At 30.2% G+C, this 19,343-nt stretch overlaps 5 protein-coding genes across 6 annotated transcripts; 2 read left to right on the forward strand and 3 right to left on the reverse strand.

The window, feature by feature from the left end:
• The first annotated feature begins 1,581 nt into the window (after window positions 1-1,581).
• LOC118074814 (leucine-rich repeat-containing protein 4-like) lies at window positions 1,582-4,547 on the forward strand. The gene is made up of 3 exons (XM_035096300.1): window positions 1,582-2,330; window positions 2,397-2,537; window positions 3,137-4,547. Exons 1-3 carry the CDS (start codon window positions 2,313-2,315, stop codon window positions 4,184-4,186), a joined length of 1,209 nt encoding a protein of 402 aa, XP_034952191.1. The 5' UTR covers window positions 1,582-2,312; the 3' UTR covers window positions 4,187-4,547.
• A 1,582-nt stretch (window positions 4,548-6,129) lies between these two features.
• On the forward strand, window positions 6,130-11,269 carry Vps15 (vacuolar protein sorting 15). Its single transcript, XM_035096293.1, has 5 exons — window positions 6,130-6,355; window positions 6,440-6,620; window positions 6,697-6,840; window positions 7,223-7,377; window positions 7,463-11,269. Exons 1-5 carry the CDS (start codon window positions 6,264-6,266, stop codon window positions 11,079-11,081), a joined length of 4,191 nt encoding a protein of 1,396 aa, XP_034952184.1. The 5' UTR covers window positions 6,130-6,263; the 3' UTR covers window positions 11,082-11,269.
• Window positions 11,270-11,330: 61 nt separating this feature from the next.
• On the reverse strand, window positions 11,331-15,131 carry Sec20 (vesicle transport protein Sec20). Of its 2 annotated transcripts, none has more exons than XM_035096302.1 (4): window positions 14,883-15,131; window positions 14,389-14,803; window positions 12,852-13,035; window positions 11,331-11,854 (listed from the first exon to the last, which is right to left on the reverse strand). In XM_035096302.1, coding segments are annotated over exons 1-4 (681 nt in total). In that variant the 5' UTR covers window positions 14,964-15,131; the 3' UTR covers window positions 11,331-11,853. The 2 variants fall into 2 exon arrangements, with proteins under 2 accessions (XP_034952193.1, XP_034952192.1); XM_035096301.1 differs by having other exon boundaries at window positions 12,846-13,035.
• Window positions 15,132-15,405: 274 nt separating this feature from the next.
• On the reverse strand, window positions 15,406-17,287 carry Idh3b (isocitrate dehydrogenase [NAD] subunit beta, mitochondrial). The gene is made up of 6 exons (XM_035096351.1): window positions 17,131-17,287; window positions 16,870-16,929; window positions 16,577-16,786; window positions 16,116-16,507; window positions 15,848-16,037; window positions 15,406-15,767 (listed from the first exon to the last, which is right to left on the reverse strand). The coding sequence occupies exons 1-6, from the start codon at window positions 17,170-17,172 to the stop codon at window positions 15,537-15,539; spliced, it is 1,125 nt and encodes a 374-aa protein (XP_034952242.1). The 5' UTR covers window positions 17,173-17,287; the 3' UTR covers window positions 15,406-15,536.
• Window positions 17,288-17,722: 435 nt separating this feature from the next.
• LOC118074842 (uncharacterized) lies at window positions 17,723-19,086 on the reverse strand. The gene is made up of 3 exons (XM_035096333.1): window positions 18,919-19,086; window positions 18,130-18,847; window positions 17,723-18,072 (listed from the first exon to the last, which is right to left on the reverse strand). Exons 1-3 carry the CDS (start codon window positions 19,084-19,086, stop codon window positions 17,723-17,725), a joined length of 1,236 nt encoding a protein of 411 aa, XP_034952224.1.
• Window positions 19,087-19,343: the final 257 nt, after the last annotated feature.

Here is a 19,343-nt window from a genome sequence, read left to right on the forward strand (position 1 = left end):
GAAAATGAAAGTTCAATAATGATGGTGGAAAAAGAAAAAAATTATTCTCATTATTGATATATGACTATGGCATTCAATGTTATAATGAAAAAAAGAAAAACAAAAAAAAAAAAGGTAATGCAAAAGACAAGATATAAAATTTTTAATGAAAGTAATCATAAAATAATATAATAACATAATCATATGAATTATCAGAGAATGGAAAAAAAATCGAAAAAAATTATTGTTAATGACTGAATATAGCTGTTAATTTTGTTGTTAAGATGTAAGTTACAATTTAATCGTTACCAGAAATAAACGAAATTCGCGGCCCTGGGATACAGTTGCAATATTTTGCTCAATGCATATCCATCGTGGATATCTATGGGACCAAGCTACCTCATTGTACAACGAACATATGTTCACTTTCTGAGACATATAAGACTGATAGATTCCGCCTCACGTATTTTTATTAAATACGCAATCCTGAACAAATCTCACTACATAAACTAATAATAGTAATTAATAATGATAATGATTATTGTTTCTTACCCGTTCAAATATTTTACTGTGTCCTAAATGATATCGCATAGTATATTACCTTTTATGACGTATATAATATGGAGTTTTATTATAATTATTACACTTTTATGTGGGATATATATAAATATATATATATATAAATATATATATAAAAAGTTTAATTAAAAGATTAAATAAAGAATTGGAATCGTGAACGTTTAACGAACACGTTGACAAATATACAATTTATATATGACGTTGCACTATTCTCATTAGACGTTACTATTATATTTACAATACACCATTTTTCGATTAAGAATGAATATAAATAATATAACTCGTTGTAATTACGATGATAGCGATAAAAAAGAAAAATTGTATTGTTTTTGCACATTATGATGATTTTTTTTCTTTTCTTTTTATTGCAAAGAAAAATTATTTGTTTCATCTTATAAATAAATACCTCAGAATTATTGTTAATTTTAGAATAAGTTTAAACTCATAGCGACAAGTACAAAAAGAGTGCCTTGATGCATTATATTATGTAGCAGTTACCATAAATCTACCTCAACAGTGTATTAAACAGGAGAACTTGTTATACAAACAATAGTTACCTGAACCAATAAAGATTTTTCTTTCTTTTTTGTTATATAAAGTATCATGCGATGCCCTGTACCTCTCGGCGGTTATTCAAATTCATTTGACAATTTATCGTTGGATAATTATAATTGTTTTACATTAGTTTACCACAGCAATGTGCTTGGCATTGTATTTCATATTAAAATATATGTAAGACTAATGCCTTAACAACAATCGTTGTATTACCAAGTAAGACTGATTTTTCTTTTTACGAATGTTGCATGTAGATTATTACAACCGAGATGTACGTTTGTATTCGTATGTTAAAGCACGCATACTCGTGCAAGCACTTGAGTTATAAAAAATCATTGAATGAATATAAGCGTAAATAAATAAAGATTGTCCATGTATATTATAAGATTATATTTGTCATATTCATTTATATTTTAAAGAAAAAAATTCCTTTATATTTATATTGTTATTCAATACATCTTACGCTATGATCTAAATTTTATTTTGATTTCTTTTTTCTCTCTCTCGTTTATTTCAAACTAACCAACTAACTGAATTTTGTGTGTAAAATCTAGTTCAATTTATATGGGAATAAATGTTATATCAGTACCTCAGGATTAAGTAAATCTTTCGTTAATTTGATGGAAAATCCAATTAAGTAAAATCTCAGTAAACAAGTAAAAGTAAGCGTTGAAGCGTACTGCAAAGAGCCACCAGAATTGGCCGACTTTACTCGAGATTCGATACAGCAAATGATCAAACTCAACTTGCTCATCCTTCCCCAGTTTTGTTCCTATGAAGCATCCTCCCATCGGCACGCGAATAGGGAGAATAATTATGAGCTTGCGCACAACGTATAAGTAAGGGGGTAATAGAGCTTTGCCCGGTTGTATAGTCGAATGAAAGCTCAGTTGGAATCGCTACTTGTAAAATCTTAGTTCACTTAAAACACTAGCCAGCATCACTTGCATCATCTTGGATCAACTTTTCTCTGATTTATGAGGAAAAATTTCTAACAAATATTATTTTATTCGTACCAGTGTGTGATATAATTTTAAGTGAATTTACAATTTTTCTCAGTATTTATATTCTTGGGTAGAAGGAATATCTTTTTCTAGTGTCAAAGAGATTTATCTTAAAGTACATAGCAGACGTGTGCTACTGCACTCGACACCGCCTATCTGGATGCCAAGGCATGCGCCCTAAAAATTCCAAGATTGATGTATCACGGAGCGCAGGTACAAATTTCATATAAACATCACAACAATCTTGTTTTCTTAATCCTGCAACTAGTTGATCTTTAGATTTCAGCCAGACTGCTCTTATGGCTGATTGGGCTGAGGGTAGCTTGGTGGGCCGTATCAGCAGAAGATGCTTTCAACATCACATCATCCGCAGAAACTCTTCAATGCCTTCATCAATGTATATGCCTCTCTTCCAAGCAGGTAATTATCATTTATTTATTTTCAGATGCTAATTACTGCCCATATTCTACCATTTAGCAGAAATAGAAAAAAAAATTTCTCCTTCATAATTAATTCATTCCATTCAAGAAAAAATAATTAAATTGGGCTATTATTGATATTGATGACTACTTTATGGGGAAAAACTTCTACTTCAATTAAATTTAGTTTTTACAACGCCGATTAAAAACTTGTATCAATATTTTAATTAATTGTAGAGTAAATGGAAATTGATATAACGTTTTGAAATAAATGCCCCGATTTTACTGTAAATTTGCTATGAAAATATAACCAGTGAAAATTCACTTTAAAATTTTACGGTGAATAAATCGTGGAAAAAATCTATCCTAGAGAAAGATTACATAGCTTACTTTAAGAGCACTTATAAATCCTTCATACAATCTTTTTATCCTCTTTCATAGACTTTCGAATAGAAAAAAATTAAATATATCGATTTGTAGTTTTTTTTATTTTTATTGTAAATATGAAATTTTAGTAGCTGACGTAGATTCATAAATTAATTTACTATATGACATCAAATAGTATTTTATATCAGCATCAATATTTCTCTATTTTAACAGGTGCTTTGCAATACTGGAGGACTGAAAGAAATTCCTACAACATTAAACGCCGGAGTAGAAGATCTATCGTTGTCTAAAAATGATTTCTCCGTGATCGAATCAGATGCCTTTAAGAGTTTACGGTCTCTACGTAAACTGAGCTTGGACTATAACAATATCTCTGTGATCAAACCGTTTGCTTTTCGCGGCTTGACAATGTTGACAGATCTCTCAATTCAATACACACCACTGAGTTACATTGGCCAATATTCCTTTGCAATGTTACACAATGTGACACTTATTCTCTTGGCACACAACAAGATCGAATATATTGAAGAGTATTCCTTTGCTGGGACAAGTTATATTAAATGGATACTTTTGTCAGATAACCCTCTAGTGACTATTCACAGCAGAGCTTTCTCAGGATTGAACAATGTCGAACGTCTTATTTTTCCATCAGGAATCAGGAAAATTGAACCGGATGCTTTTAATAGTCTCTCCAATGTTGGTTTTCTCAAGTTCACATTTATGGACTTGAGCAATCTATTACCATTCACGTTTCGAGGCTTAAGCCACGTTCAGGTACTCAACATTCAGGAAAGTGATCTTGGAGTAATAAAACCTGATGCTTTTAATGGCTCAGAACACATAGATAATTTGAATTTACTCAATAACAAGATTGATGCTATTCAAGAACTTAAATTTACACCTGAAAATGCCATTGGAGTCGTGAGGTTTCATGGTAATCATGTTTTAAGATCACCCAGAGCCAAAGATACTTCGTTACGAATACATTCAATCTCTGCCGAGAATAATTTTTTTCCGTGCGACTGTCAGATTCATGAACTCTTTGACAGTGATTTCACGAACGGATCCGTCCATGAGTTTCGGCGTAAAAATTATTGTATTTCACCTCTAGAGTACAACGGTCATGTTATGAGTAGTATTGACTTTGATCTTATTGCAAAATGCCATGACAAAGTTGTCCAAGACAATCTGGGCTCAAGTGCTGCATCTTCAATGCGAAATTTCCTCATCCTTGTCTTATCCATCTTCTACATCATTCAATAAAGCTTTCAGCTTATGCATTTATGTTATAGAAGGAAGATCTCGGTAAGCTTTGATTAATGTTTCGGTCCAATTTAAATTAATTAATTGATGCCTTCTTTTGTTGTTGATATCTCTCTGAAATTAGATAATCCACAGAGTACTATAACAACAAAAATTGTTATATCTTAGAAGTAAAAAATAAAAGACTGGTGAATTTTTAACTTTTAATTATCAAAAAAAAATATATATTAAAAAATTCTGGTGTGTAGTAGCATTCAGAACTCCTTTAAGTAAACTGATATTCTCAGTTAAATGTGTTGCTATATAATAACTATATATTTACAGCTGAATCATAATGATTAAATAAATAACGCTACTTTTATGTATTAATTAATTTCATTGTGACTAATTGAACAAATATTTTCAATTCCAGTTACGAATTTATTCGTAATAATAATGAAAATAAATTTATTGATAAAAAAATTTATTCAATAAAGGAATTAGTATGAAAAATTTAATAACAAGTATTCTAGCAAATGTTGTTTTTTTTCAAGGTTTCAATGTATCAATATTATTTTCAGTAAATAGAATAAGGTAAAATTCAAGTGATATATCGAATACATATTTAGACCATGGCTTATCGACACCATTCCTTCATGAGTATTTCTATAAATGAATCAATGATAATCTGCATTATAGCTGGCTTTTACTTTGTATCAGTAGAATAATATGCAACAAAAAAATGGCAACGATGATTAATCATCATCTCAATTGCTTACTTACTATCTCGTTGTATCATAATTATCAGAAGGATGATTGTAAGAGTACATATCAACATGCTGTGTCGCTTCGCATAAATCTGTCAATCTCTGTATTCCAGAGAGAATAATAATTATTCCATCATGTAATTGTAATTTATCATTGGGAGTAATTTTAAGCACCTAGTATGAGAAAAAAAAGCAAAAATTGAGGACCATATAAACTTTTTACAATTATCTAGCGCTTATTTTTCTTCGTTGTGGATCGAGGAAAAATAATTTTACGCTAGACAAACGCTCACGAGCAAAAATTTTGTTATAAGTAGTTTATATTATAAAATATTTATATTATGAAGGATTTGTTGTCATTATGTATTAAAGAATTTGGATGTAATTAGATTTCTTTATGTCAATTATGAGAATCTATTGAAAGTATTATGCTTACATATCATATTTATTATCACAAAAGAAGTAGTTTGTAATAAATAAAGGCCTTTAAAATTATACCAAATTATATTAGAATAATTTGTTGAATCTAATTTGTTCATTTTATTGCTGATATTGAATTATTATCTATAAAAAAAATTGTATTTAATAAAAACCTACATTTTGAAATTGTAAAATTAATAACCTTCATTAAAATAAAAATAGTGTGAATGAAAATTTTAAAATTAAGACGTTTTCATGTCAAACTTTTAATTAAATTTTTTTTTAATTTTATATTCTGAGAAGACTATAAATTCTAGACAGCTTATTTTAATACTAATTAATCTTAAATATTATCAAGTAGAGTGTATTTCTTTTTGTTTAAACTTAGTGAAATTTATTCCTTAAAGTTTTCTTCATAAAATTACTTGTTTCTACTAATAGTGTTTCGAGAATGTTCAAAGATAATATATTCGATGTTGTTACAGCCTTATATTATGACTATAAAAATTTTTATCATTCGGTAAATAGCAGGGAAATAATAGTGTTTTCAATTTAAAACTCACCTTGAACTCATGTTAATTCTTTTATTTGACAAATTAATGATAGCTAAAAAACCAATCATCAATTGAATTTTAATTTAAAGCGGAACAAAATGTACTTATTAATCAATTTTATTGATTGTCCATCGATTTTATTGTCGCTGTTAGTGCGCGGGACGTATTGATGCGCCATCTTTTTTAAATACTGTACATATTTCTAGACGTCAGTAACAGCTGACATTACAACCTCACTTTTATGCTTTTTATTCGTATTTTGTATTCTTGCAGAATGTTTTTAACTTCATTCAAAGTCAATATTTTCTTTTAACATTTGTAGTATAACGTTTTAAATATTGAATAAAAAAGAATAAAATGGGCAATCAGCTAGTGGGAATTGCTCCTAGTCAGATATATCCAGTTGAGCATTATCTGACAGATCATAGTGATCTACTTTTTGACATCAAGTAAGCATTTTTTCCGTATTTAATTTATAAAATGACATATAAATGAATTATTTTCATTCATATTTATATTTTTTTAATATTCAGTCTAGGTAGCACAAGATTTTTCAAAGTTGCTAGAGCAAGGAGTCTAGAAGGTTTAATTGTAGTGAAAGTATTTGTAATTCATGATCCAACACTTCCTTTATCAACATACAAAGATAAATTAGAAGAAATTAGATCAAAATTAGCCTCAGCTGTCAACTGTTTACCTTTTCAAAAAACCATAGTTGGTACTATTACATTAAAATTTATAATTATTTGTTATCAATTTTATTAATTCTTTTTTCTAAATTATTTTGTAGCTTACAGAAAAAGCTGGATTTATTATGAGAGAATACGTCAAATATTCGTTATATGATCGAATTAGTACACGACCTTTTTTGTCTAATATTGAGAAAAAATGGATCACTTTTCAAGTCCTCTATGCACTTCATCAGGCTCACAAGGTAATTTTTGTAAAATATAATAAAAAAACTAAATTGTCATAGTAACTTACCAAATTTTATCTATTAATTATAAATTATTATGATCTTGAAAATGTTGGCTTTTTCAACTTTAAATGTTCTCTTGGATTTCAAGTTTCCTTATTTTTTCTACACTTAAGAACTTTTTAAGTTTTACTAGAAGCAGCCATTACTTATGATGTGTCATATTTTCCTATTTTCAATCCAATTGAAACATTTATTCCCTTATGAATGATAAAGCTGAATTAATATTTACAATTGAATAAACTGACTTTATGAATTTAAGATTCTTTCATAGACAATAACATTATTCTAGGGTTTTTTTTTCGATTATATTATTTATTATTGTATAATTTATTTTCAGTTTGGAGTTTGTCATGGTGATTTAAAACTTGAAAACATCATGATAACTAGTTGGAATTGGGTATTACTGACTGACTTTGCTAGCTTTAAACCAACATATTTACCAGAAGACAATCCAGCAGACTTTTCTTATTTCTTTGATACTTCAAGACGAAGGTAATATTATTTAATTAATGATGATTAATGAAACTTATGATTCATACTAAATCAACTTATTATTAAATTTTTTTAATACTTTTAGGACGTGCTATATTGCACCTGAACGATTTGTGAAGACTCTATCAGAATTAAGTAGTACTCAGTTGTTACCAGAATTAAAAACTGGTGATTTACATCCAACTATGGACATTTTCTCGGCGGGTTGTGCTTTGACTGAACTCTACAATGAAGGGCATCCACCTTTCGATTTTTCCCAATTATTGGCATACAGAAATAGTGAATATTCAGCCAGTAAACATCTGGATAAAATTGATGATCCTGGAATTCGTGAACTACTAACTTCAATGTTGGAAAAAAATCCCAGTAATAGAAAAAGTGCAGAAGATTATTTAGCTCAAGCAAGAGGAAAGATTTTTCCAGAATATTTTTATTCATTTCTACAGTCATACATGTTAATATTCTCAACCGCACCTATTTTATCACCTGATGAAAAAATTAACAGATTAAAAAAAGATATAAGAAATATAATAAATAAAGAATTAAGTCGCGGAGATTCAACGGAACCAAGTGAAGAAAATACAATAATTGAAGGAGACAGTGATCAAAGTTTTGATAAAAGTGAGACAAACAATGATGTTAAACTTTCCAAGTCAACAAAAGACGAAGAAACTTTGCAAAACAAAGATAAAGATGATAATGGAATTAGAACAATCAAAGGAGATGAAGAAAGACAAGTAAAATCATGTGATAATCTCGAAGGATTAATAATAATAACTCAGTTAGTCACGTCTTGTATTAGAGGATTACATCATTCACAGTCAAAACTCCAGAGTTTAGAGATATTATTAGAATTAGCTGAAAACACATCAGATGAAACAATATTAGATAGAATATTACCCTACATTTTTCATCTTGTTCATGATCCAGCCCCTCGAGTACGAGTTTCAGCAATTCATACTTTAACAAAATGCCTGTATCTGGTCAAGTCAATTCCTCCAACTGATGTAAATATATTTCCTGAGTATATTCTTCCTGGTCTAGCTCATATAACGCAAGATGAAGCAGTAATAGTACGTGCAGCTTATGCAGAAAATATTGCCCATTTAGCTCACATTGCTCTCCGATACTTGGAAAATGCTCATTTAACAAATTTAACTAATAAAGAAGGGCCTAAACCTAGCTATGATAGTGAACTTCAAACTTTACATGAAATGGTACAACAGTCAGTATCCATGTTGCTAACAGATTCATCAAATCTCGTAAAGCAGACTCTAATGGAAAATGGAATCAATAAGCTTTGTGTATTTTTTGGAAAACAAAAAGCTAATGATGTTCTTTTCAGTCATGTAATTACATTTTTAAATGATAAAGAAGACAAACAATTACGTGGATCGTTTTTTGAATGTATTGTAGGTGTAGCTGCATATGTCGGATGGCATAGTAGTCCTATTCTTATGCCTCTTCTTCAACAAGGTCTTACTGATCCTGAGGAATTTGTTACAAGAAAAGCTATCAATGCTATGGCAACTCTCACTGAACTTGGCCTACTTCATAAATCTGCGCTCTATCAACTTTTATCAGAAACTGTTGTTTTTCTAGTCCATCCTAATTTATGGATTAGACATGCAGTTGTAGGTGTAATCTCAGCTGCAGCACGAACATTAAATTTAGTAGATGTTCAATGCAAAGTCCAAGCTATGATTCAACCTTACTTAAAACACTCTCTTATTCAAATTGAGAAAGAGGTTTTATTACTTGAAGCTTTAATCCAGCCAGTTCCTAGAGTTGTTTACGACTCAGTGATAAAGTATCATGACGTGGAAGAATTATTTCGTGCATTAGAAGAACGAAAAGCAGCAAGATCCAAAGCAATAACCGGTAGTGTACCTCAATACAGTGAAACCAGTACATCCTTACGAAATCTTTTTCGTAGATTAAGCTCTGAGTCAATGACTGAACTCGTTGAGGATCATTTAATTGCTATGAAGTCTCATTTAATAAAAATTAATAAATACAGAATTTCTGCGGATAATAAACAGAATGCGATTAAATCTGCTAATGATGGTAAGCTAGAATTAAACACAATGAAAGATACAATACGTCATCATATTGTAGTCCTCTATTCAGATACAAAAAATGATATGACTATAACTGGGTATAAAAAATATGATAGAAGAACTTCAGACAGTACGAATTGTACAACAATGAATCCGGAATGGCGGACAATGTTTGCTGCTCAAGATAATGCTCAATCAGTTGTCAAAATGAGCGATATGTCAAATAGTGGAGGCACTGTAAGTCCATCAATTCATGGAGGTGATATTCACCTTTCACCACAACACAGTCTAACTGATATTAATAGCATGAATGATCACTCTTTACATGAAAGATCGTATATTCAATATCGATGTGCACCCTGTAGACTAGAGTTAAGACAGTTGACGTGTCGAAAACAAGAACAACATGCAGCAGCTCTAAGAGCTCAGCATTGGGCTGATAATATGGCTTGGCATGCCGAGAACAGATTACTTCCAAGTAGTTGGAGACCACGAGGAGTTCCAGTAGCATATCTTCATGAACATAGGGCAGCTGTAAATAGACTTGTATCTATACCAGATTCAGGATTATTTGCTAGTAGTGCTGCAGATGGATGTATTCGAATTTGGGATGCTAGCAGAATGGAAGGAAAAAATAATACAAATAGATCTCGTCAAATATACGTTCATAGAGGAGGTCCATTAGTAGGTCTCGCTGTTTGTGAACAAGGTCAATCTCTTGCTAGCTCAGCTAGTCAGAGTGGTACAGTTTTTGTTTTAAGACTGGATCCTGCTTCTAGTAAAATGAGCATGATGTGCTCTAGGATGTTGGATCTCCAAGACGAAGGTTGTGCTGTAGATCTTCAGTATTTAGATTCCGGATCTCAATCAGTTTTAGTTTATGCCACTTTGTATGGTTCATTGATTGGTTGGGATCTACGATGTTCATCTATTGCATGGAAGCTCGAAAATGATCTGAAACATGGAGTTATCACTTCATTTTGTGTAAATAATTATCAACAATGGTTAGCACTTGGTACAAGTTCTGGAGTTCATATATGTTGGGATTTAAGGTTTCAACTGCCAATAAGTAGCATAAAACATCCAACAGGAGCAAGAGTAAGAAAAGTTATTATTCATCCGACTGAACCATCATGGATTATCTCTGCAGTTCAAGGCAACAATGAGATTTCTATGTGGAATTTAGAGACTGGTTTTAGGCAAATGGTGTTATGGGCTTCTAGTGCGCCACCCTTAAGTCATACTCAAGAAGGACATAGTATTTGTGCCATGTACGCAGGCTCTATTGATCGATCTGGATTTTTGTTAGCTGGCGGTACAGATATGAGATTGCGTTTTTGGAATTTAAATACTCCCAATGAATCGTACGTTGCTCTACCAGCAGCTAATGACACTACACCACCTAATTCACTTGCTTACGAACAGCGATTAATTGATGGAACGAATGTTGTACAAGAAGTTTTAGCTGCTGGTGGACCAATATCTTCTGGTAATAGTGGACGAATAAGATCAACGGAAGATGGTGCAGCACCACCTCTTGAAGCTCCGAATCCTGGTCATCATGACACTATCTCAGCAGTAGCAATGTCGAACACAAGTATACTCACTGGTAGTACAGATGGACTGATACAAGTCTGGAAGTGACTTTTAATTTATTTGATTACACGTAAAAATATTTTTTACCATTTACGTCATTCTTACAAGATACTGACTCTAAAATCTATCAATTTAGCTGTGACCTATAAATATTATGGTAAAATCCAGATAATTTAGATAAATTATTTTTGTACATAAAAAGCGAGTGAAAGGATTGAATGAATGGACCGAAAAGAGTACGAAAGAGAGAGAAAGAAAAAAGAAAGACAAATAGAAATAAAATAAAAATACTATATATAAAATTATAAAATAAAAGATCGTGTTTATTTATTAATGCGATGATTATCACGATGAGAACCTATATATACATAATATAAGTATACAAAAAAACATCGCAAATGTACATCAAAATGCTTTATATACATCAACATTCATCTCGTAGATTCTGTAATCCGAGTCATTTATAATCGTGAATTTATTCACGGGTTTGTTTGTATAATAAAAAATAATATTTTAAGATTTTAATTAGTATCACAATATTGTTCAAAAATAAACCCGATGATTTTTCACCAGGGACAAGGAGCATAAGGCACTTGCCCGGGAATCGAATAGCCATGTGGATTTATCGTTCTGCATATTTCTTTCCAGCGCTCTTTTCCACCACTTTTACTCTCACGGTGTCGTCTTGTTTCATGTCCAATATTGCTTTGTTTTTGATTGTATCCAAAAAATATTTCACTAAGCCATGGTGCCGATGACACCGATACCACCAATAACATAACAATCAGGATCAGCTTCATTGTATTTAACTTCTTCTAGATCTGCAATTTGAAAAAAACTTAATAAACCACTGTTCAATTAATTAATGATACAGTAAAATAAAAAAGTGTTAGTCATGTTAAACAAAACGTAGATGTTCTTTGGTATATTAAAAATATTCATACAATGAAGAAAATGAACTTATAACTAACAATAATTACAAACAACTTAATCACTTGCTCAATTACTTTGACATTAATTATAAGATGATGATGACCGCCGTAGACGGTGATTGATGTAGTGCTATGATTTTGTCGAATACAGAACGTTTTATAGATGAGATTGAGTTGCCCTACCCCTCAGAAAATTTACGACAATCTCGCGGATGGAATCAAACTATCACATAAGTCTTACAATGGCCTTCACAAGTGTAAGATTCTTAGGTTGAAAAGTTCCTCTTAAGATTCCTCAAATAATTCATGAATTTTCAGAACTATTCATGAGTCTGAACCGGACAATAATGTCCCGGAAAGACGTATTTAATCTTTCTTAGTAATCAAACCACGAATTTAGTGACGATTGCATTTTTTATTTTTTTCGTTATCCCAAAAGTACATTGTCGTTTTGATTAAATAATGACGTCAAAATATTCTTCGATGTCCTTCAAGTCTTGGAAAGCCCGTAATTCAGTGAAAATTGTTGATAAATTATACATTTATTTCTACCTTCCGTTAGGAATTATTTAGATAACTGAGTATGTTTGACTTATTTTCCTTCAAGGCTAACAAGTTACGATGAAATCAAGACCCTTACATTTGCCCTTCAACAATAAAATTACTGATCTACATTGGAGCTGATAATGTCAAGTTCATTTCTTTCACTTAAAGTCTAATATTAATGTAATGTCTTATTATAACTCTATTAACGAACCATAAATATCAAACTGTTTTGATATCAAATTTGGTCAGGGTCATTGTAAAACATGCAACATCTCCAATGTAAATATCTATTACCAAAGGCTCTAGTTATTTATTCATTTTTATCAATGTTTACCTTTACCAAAGTCTCTTCTGCAAGATGTAAAAAACACAAGCTAGAAAAAACATAAAAGCCAAGGCTAATAGCACTTTATCCGTCACTTCTCTTCTTCCATATTTTCCTAAAAGTTTCCCCGATTGAACTATTGCTTGTTGTTGATGATCTAGTTCTTCTTTGGTTCCATTTACTTTTTCCGATGATGTTACTGGAAAAAGAATAATAATTAATAACAAAGATGTTTTGTATTCATTCAACTTATCAATATAAAAAGAAAGATACTGATTTATAGTAAATATTTTTATATAAAGAAATCAATTCTGCATATTATTAATAAAATCAATGACTCAGTTATTTCTTTGTATTTCTGCAAATGATTTTTTAAAAAATTAAAATTCTTGTTTCGTTTATAATAAAATCTTTAACAATTTGCAATGCTAAAGGAAATATTTTATATTCAGAATTTTTTTATTTAATAAATTATTACTCTTTATAACAATTTTTCACATACAAAATAAAACTTAATATCTTTCACATATGCCGGTAATAAGTCACTCGAACATTAGATAATTTTTTAACTGATAATAAAGTTGAAATAAATTTAAAAATCATTCACAATAATGATTTTACGAATTATTCGTAATATTTGGTTTTCTACGACACGTTTATTATATAAAATTGTACAAAAATAGGAGTAATTATCGAATCAAATTATTAAAAACAACCGCTTTTACGCTCTAATTGACACCAATAATTTCCCCTCTATTCATGTATGACACTTATGCAACTGGACTACTGATAATCATTTTGGTAAGTAAAATGTCAATCCACTAATTGCTAAAAGAATTCGTCTATATGTGAGTTACATTGACCCTTAAAATGACCTCTTTATATTTATCTCACATTTGTCAATAAATTAATTTCTATTAATCAGCTTTTAATTTCTAGAAAAAAAATAATATGCTGAGTTAACCTCCAGATAGGATATTTAACAATTTTTTAAAATTATATACACCTAAATAGTAAGATGGTTGTAGAGGAATTTAAACATGAATATGATGTAGAATAAATATACCATATTCTGCAGTAGAATATTGAGCAACTATGCTTAAAACTATAAAAGACAAAAATGCAAAGTAATTTGTAGAAATTATATTTAAAGCTATAAATTATATTGCCTATAAATTTTAAGAAACAGAACTAAACGTTCATAATTTTATTTTACGATATTAACTGTATTGTTACATTGCACATTCTATTCATCTAGAATTTGATTCATCAGCAAAAAAATATATACACGTGAATTAAAATAAAAATAGTAATATTATGAAATATTGATAAAGATAAGAGTTTACTGATTTTGATCTGATTAAAATTTATTTTACGAATATCAGTCATCAGTTAAGACTATAAGTAGACCTATCAGGTTCTAAAGATAACTTTTTGAGAAATAATATTAAAATTGTGTAAGAAAGGTAGCATAGTATGTTCTTAAATATTATTCTTATCAATAGAATAATTATAAATCTATTAGCATAAGATATCATACTAATGTACTTACTTAAAGTATCAAGAGTAACAGCACTTCTTTGATTTGTTTCGGCCAGCGTTCTAGAAATGCTTAATAATCTATCAGTTGCAAGGCTTGCAGTATCAGCTAAACCTTTTCTATCACGTCTTCTTTTTATTAATTTTTGCTTTTCTTCAGAAGTAGATAATAATTCGTCCTTTGCCATTTTATCAATAACACAGGCACCGACAATGTTTGCTTTTTTAAAAGCTGCTAATGCGAATGATAACTGGCCTTTTTTATTTTCAACTTCTTCTAATAATTCAGCCTTCTTTTTAGAATTAATTTCAATCTCAGCTAGATGTGCTAGATTGTCAATACTTTTTCTTAATTCAGCTATTCTACATCTTCCTTCAGCATTCAATTCATTCAAAAGTTCTAGTGGACCTGTACATTGTTTGATATCCTGAATAGATGAAAAAAATGGCATTCATTAGATAAATATTAAAAATCGTAGAATATTTTCTCAAATCTCCCATTAATACCTGAATAATCGCCGTTACTTGGAGATGGTTTTTTATAATTTCTTGACGTATTATTTCTAATGAGAGGTCTTCAGGATCCATTGTTTGTAATTTATTAACTCCTAACTTATTTATTACGGAACAAATACCTTGATGATTTCTCTAAAGTTTAAAATCTTGACACAAATATAATATTTGTTCTAAGTATTGTTAACTTCAATTAAAAAAAAAAATTAACATATTTGACATTTTTGGTGTCAATTTTATATGTTTTTTTGACAGAGACACCTAAAACGCCACGCGGTGAAATTTGCAAACAAAAAAATGGCGCTATAAGCAGGCGGGAATTTTAAAAAATAATTATTGTAATGAATAATTATAATGTTTAAATAATGAAATGTAATACTGAAAAGTTGATTTTTCTCAGAGATTTTAATTTAATAGTGCATGGGAATTACCACATGAAATAATAAATAAAATAATAAATTATGTAATGAGACTTTCTTACACAAATGAAATTTACGATACTTAATGTTTACAATTATTTCTAAGAAAGCTACAATTGATGCAACATTATTTATTTTAAATTACACTGTTCAATTTTCTCTATATACTCCTAAACTTCTCTTTCAAACGAATATAATATTTGTTTGTACAATTACACGATTAAATTCATTAACGAAGACAGTAGATCACAGCTTGAGTGAACTCTGTAGTGGAACTCTGACCACCAAGATCTTTGGTACGAACTTTACCATCATTCAAAACTCGGTTCAATGCTTCACGAATTTGTGTAGCATAACGTTTCAAATTTATATGATTTAAAAGCTTAACACCGCATAAAAGCATGGCAGTTGGATTAGCTACATTCTTACCAACAGCTTCAGAATAGGTGTGACGTGCGCCCTGAAATAGAATTAATTGTATTAATTTTTCATTATAGATATTCAATAAATAATTATTCAATTCTTCGTTATATATATTACCGGTTCAAAAACGACACATTCAGCACTATAACTTGCACCAGCAACAACTCCAGCACCTCCAACCAGCCCTGAAGCAATATTGTCAACGATATTACCATACAAATTAGGAGTCACCATTACATCAAATTGATGGGGATTAGAGACCATTTGCATTGTACAGTTATCAACAATCATAGTCTCGAAATTGATTCTGTAATGAATGATGAATTCGTAAGTTAATTAATAAGTAAATTTGTTTTATTTAGTATTGAAAAAATGACTTTCTTACCTAGGATATAATTTAGCAATTTCTTGACAAGATTTCAAAAATAATCCATCACCTAGCTTCATGATGTTTGCCTTATGAACACATGTAACCTTTTTACGATTATTCTTGACAGCATAATCAAAGGCAAATTTGGCAATTCTTTGGGATTTTTCGGCAGTAACGATCTTCAAACATTCAACGACCCCTGTTACTGATTCATGCTCGAGAGCAGAATATTCTCCTTCAGTTTGTTCTCTGATGATAACACAATCAACATTTTGATGTCGAGATTTAACTCCTGGCAGTGACTTTACGTGTACAACATTGGAGTATAAGTCCAGATTTTTTCTGAGCTTCATGTTCAATGTTTGAAGCTCTCCTGTGTGCGAATGATCAGGTGTAGCAAGAATCCCCTGTTTGCAAATTTATTTTATTGATCAGATGAAATTTGTAAATGACGATTATATAAATACCATGTTTACCTTCAAACAGACTCTGTTTCTTGCAATACTATTAGAAACTTGCTCTAATGGAGCACTGAGAGTAGGATTAACTTCTGACAAAAAGTATGGTTCGAATTCTACAGGAACATTGGCAGCTTCAAATACTTGCTGAACAGATACCACTAATTCGGGTCCTACACCATCTCCAGGAATTAGAGTACATTTAGCTTTACCTTCTTGTTCAATGAGCTAAACGATATAGATATCAAATTAAATAATTTTCAATTAATCAATGACATAATTCATAACAAGAATAAAAATATCAAACATACAGTCTCTTGATGATGCACTCGACTCGTACTTATACTCCTCACAGCACCAGTTTGGGTAGCCTAAAAAATTTCATAACAGCAATATTATATATTAAAAATTATCTCTTAGTCGATTACAAGATTGCATAAACAATTTGAGTAAGTTAAATGAAAAATTAACATGATATTCTTAACATATACATATAGTGACAGTAAAAATTCGACTACCCAATTTTTCTAACGTATTCTACTCTAAAAAACTTGATTTATTTATCTTTTTACCTTTGGGAGAACTTTGCAGATGTTTCTCATTAGCAAAGCCATTTTTGAGTGTGCAATTACGACAGAGAAAAAATTCACTAACAACTGGTGTATCTTTTGCAAATAGAATCCCCAAAAGTGTCCGTAATCTGAAGTCACATAACTATTCTCGTGTCAGTAGGAGGTGAAGCATCGATATTTAATTTACCACATGTAGATAATTACTTTTTTGACAGAAATTTTGAAGAGGGCGCGACATGTTTTTTTTTTAAAATGCGGGAATTTATAAAATTAAAATTCAAATAGTCAAGAATTTTATTTCATTGGTTGATGATCAAAAAAAATATTAAACATTAACAAGTCAGTACGAAAAGTTTATATTATCTAATTTTTATTTTTATTATATAATTATTTGTTATCTAATGCATTTTCAACAAATTAAGTTAAATTGAATTACTTATTCACAAATGAAAGGATTTTTTTTTTTGAAACATAGTTTCATTTCTTTTTACTACTTAATTGAGTCAGTGTACTCTTTGATTTAATATTAAACAATCAAAAAATAAATAAATAAATAAAGTACACTTATCAGATAGGATCTAATAAGTATTTTTTAATCACCATTAGTATCAAACATCAGCCTCATGATAGAAAAATATGAAAACATAGTTTTAACAAGATCTTTAAAACTGGAAATATTCATATTAATAATTTTACCAGCTGTCAGATGAAAGGGGTAATTATTTCTCATCATTATAAATGCTAAATCTCGTGATAATCGTGGTGACATTTCATACCATTTACAATTATAAATAGCTACTTGTAATTTTTCAGACTGATGTGATAAAGATTCACCAATGTAGCTGTACATGTATAGTTGACAATACAAGAGATATATCCGAACCAGAGAACCTATAATAATTTCACTATCACCAGCATTAAGGGCCCAAAGTAATAGAATACCTAACAATAAGAATGTATTAATCAGCAACATTTTATAGCACAACAGCCATCACTTACTCGATATTCCAAGCAGAAAGGTATTTGCTGCCACTTGCACCAGGAAAATCAGACTGAAACTTTCTTCAAACTTGTTAGAAAAGTCAAGAAGAATACTATGTCTGTAAGAATTTTGATTTATTTTTGCTCGAAGAGTTAGATAATCATCACTTCCATCAAGCTTTTCCATGTTGTGATAGAGAATTTCAAATTGTCCACACACATGCATTGCAATACCAAATATATAAACATCACCACCAATAGTTGCAGTACTCAAGATAATCAGATGAATTGTTATGAGACCGTACAATAAAAGATAGAGTTGTGGAGGCATCGTCGGTGATATCCAACAATTCGGTCCAATAGGAATTTTTCTATAAGAAATTTCACTGATGTTGATAGAATCAGTATAAACCGTAGATAAATTCGGAAGATTACTGAAGATAAGGATTGTTATTGGTATATAAGCTCCTATCATTTGAACCATGAAAACTACTCGTCCAATCATGGCATATTTTAACATAATTTTTCTGGACTTGCTATCACGAATGTCAGCCCAATCTTCAACTGCTGAATTGACAATTAGGAATAATTTCTCTCTATGAATATGTGGTAACACCATTTTCATGATTGATAGAATACTGGTTCCAACTAGACTCAATGCATCCACTATGTCTGTAATGATACTACAATTTCCTATGGTGAATAATTTGTAAATAAATATTATTATTATTATGAGCTGCAAAGAGAAAATTGATGCAGGTTTAAAAGAAGATATGGATTAAAAATTAAAACAAACTGATAATTTACTTGTAATGTGGAATTGGTTGCTACTTGAACTAGGGAAAAAATATTTTTTTGATCCAAAGGCCATATTCCAAGAGTTCGAGTTAAAGTTCTATAGAATCCCAAAGCATAGACTGTTTCAGTGTTCCAAGGTATTATTTTGTAATCCTTTGTTTTGTTGCTCATGTTCATGATTACAATAATAATCCAGCTTTTTTGCGTGATAGAACTATCTTCCCTAGGTACGTTAGAGACAGCTACATTGTAATAATTCATGAATAAATGAGTCTATGAATTTCTTAGCCTTCTCGATCTAAGATAATGTGAGCTTGTATATGTTGTTTCTGGAAATATTACATAATATATATGATAATGGAGGAAAATTATCGAAGAAGAATAAAAATAAAGAAAATTATACTGTTCTTGAACATAAAAAACTTTGAAGAGAA

Source organism: Chelonus insularis, unplaced genomic scaffold (genome assembly GCF_013357705.1).
Source record: "Chelonus insularis isolate UGA/USDA-ARS -01 unplaced genomic scaffold, ASM1335770v1 contig_139_pilon, whole genome shotgun sequence".
In the NCBI taxonomy this organism is placed as follows: Eukaryota; Metazoa; Arthropoda; class Insecta; order Hymenoptera; family Braconidae; genus Chelonus; species Chelonus insularis.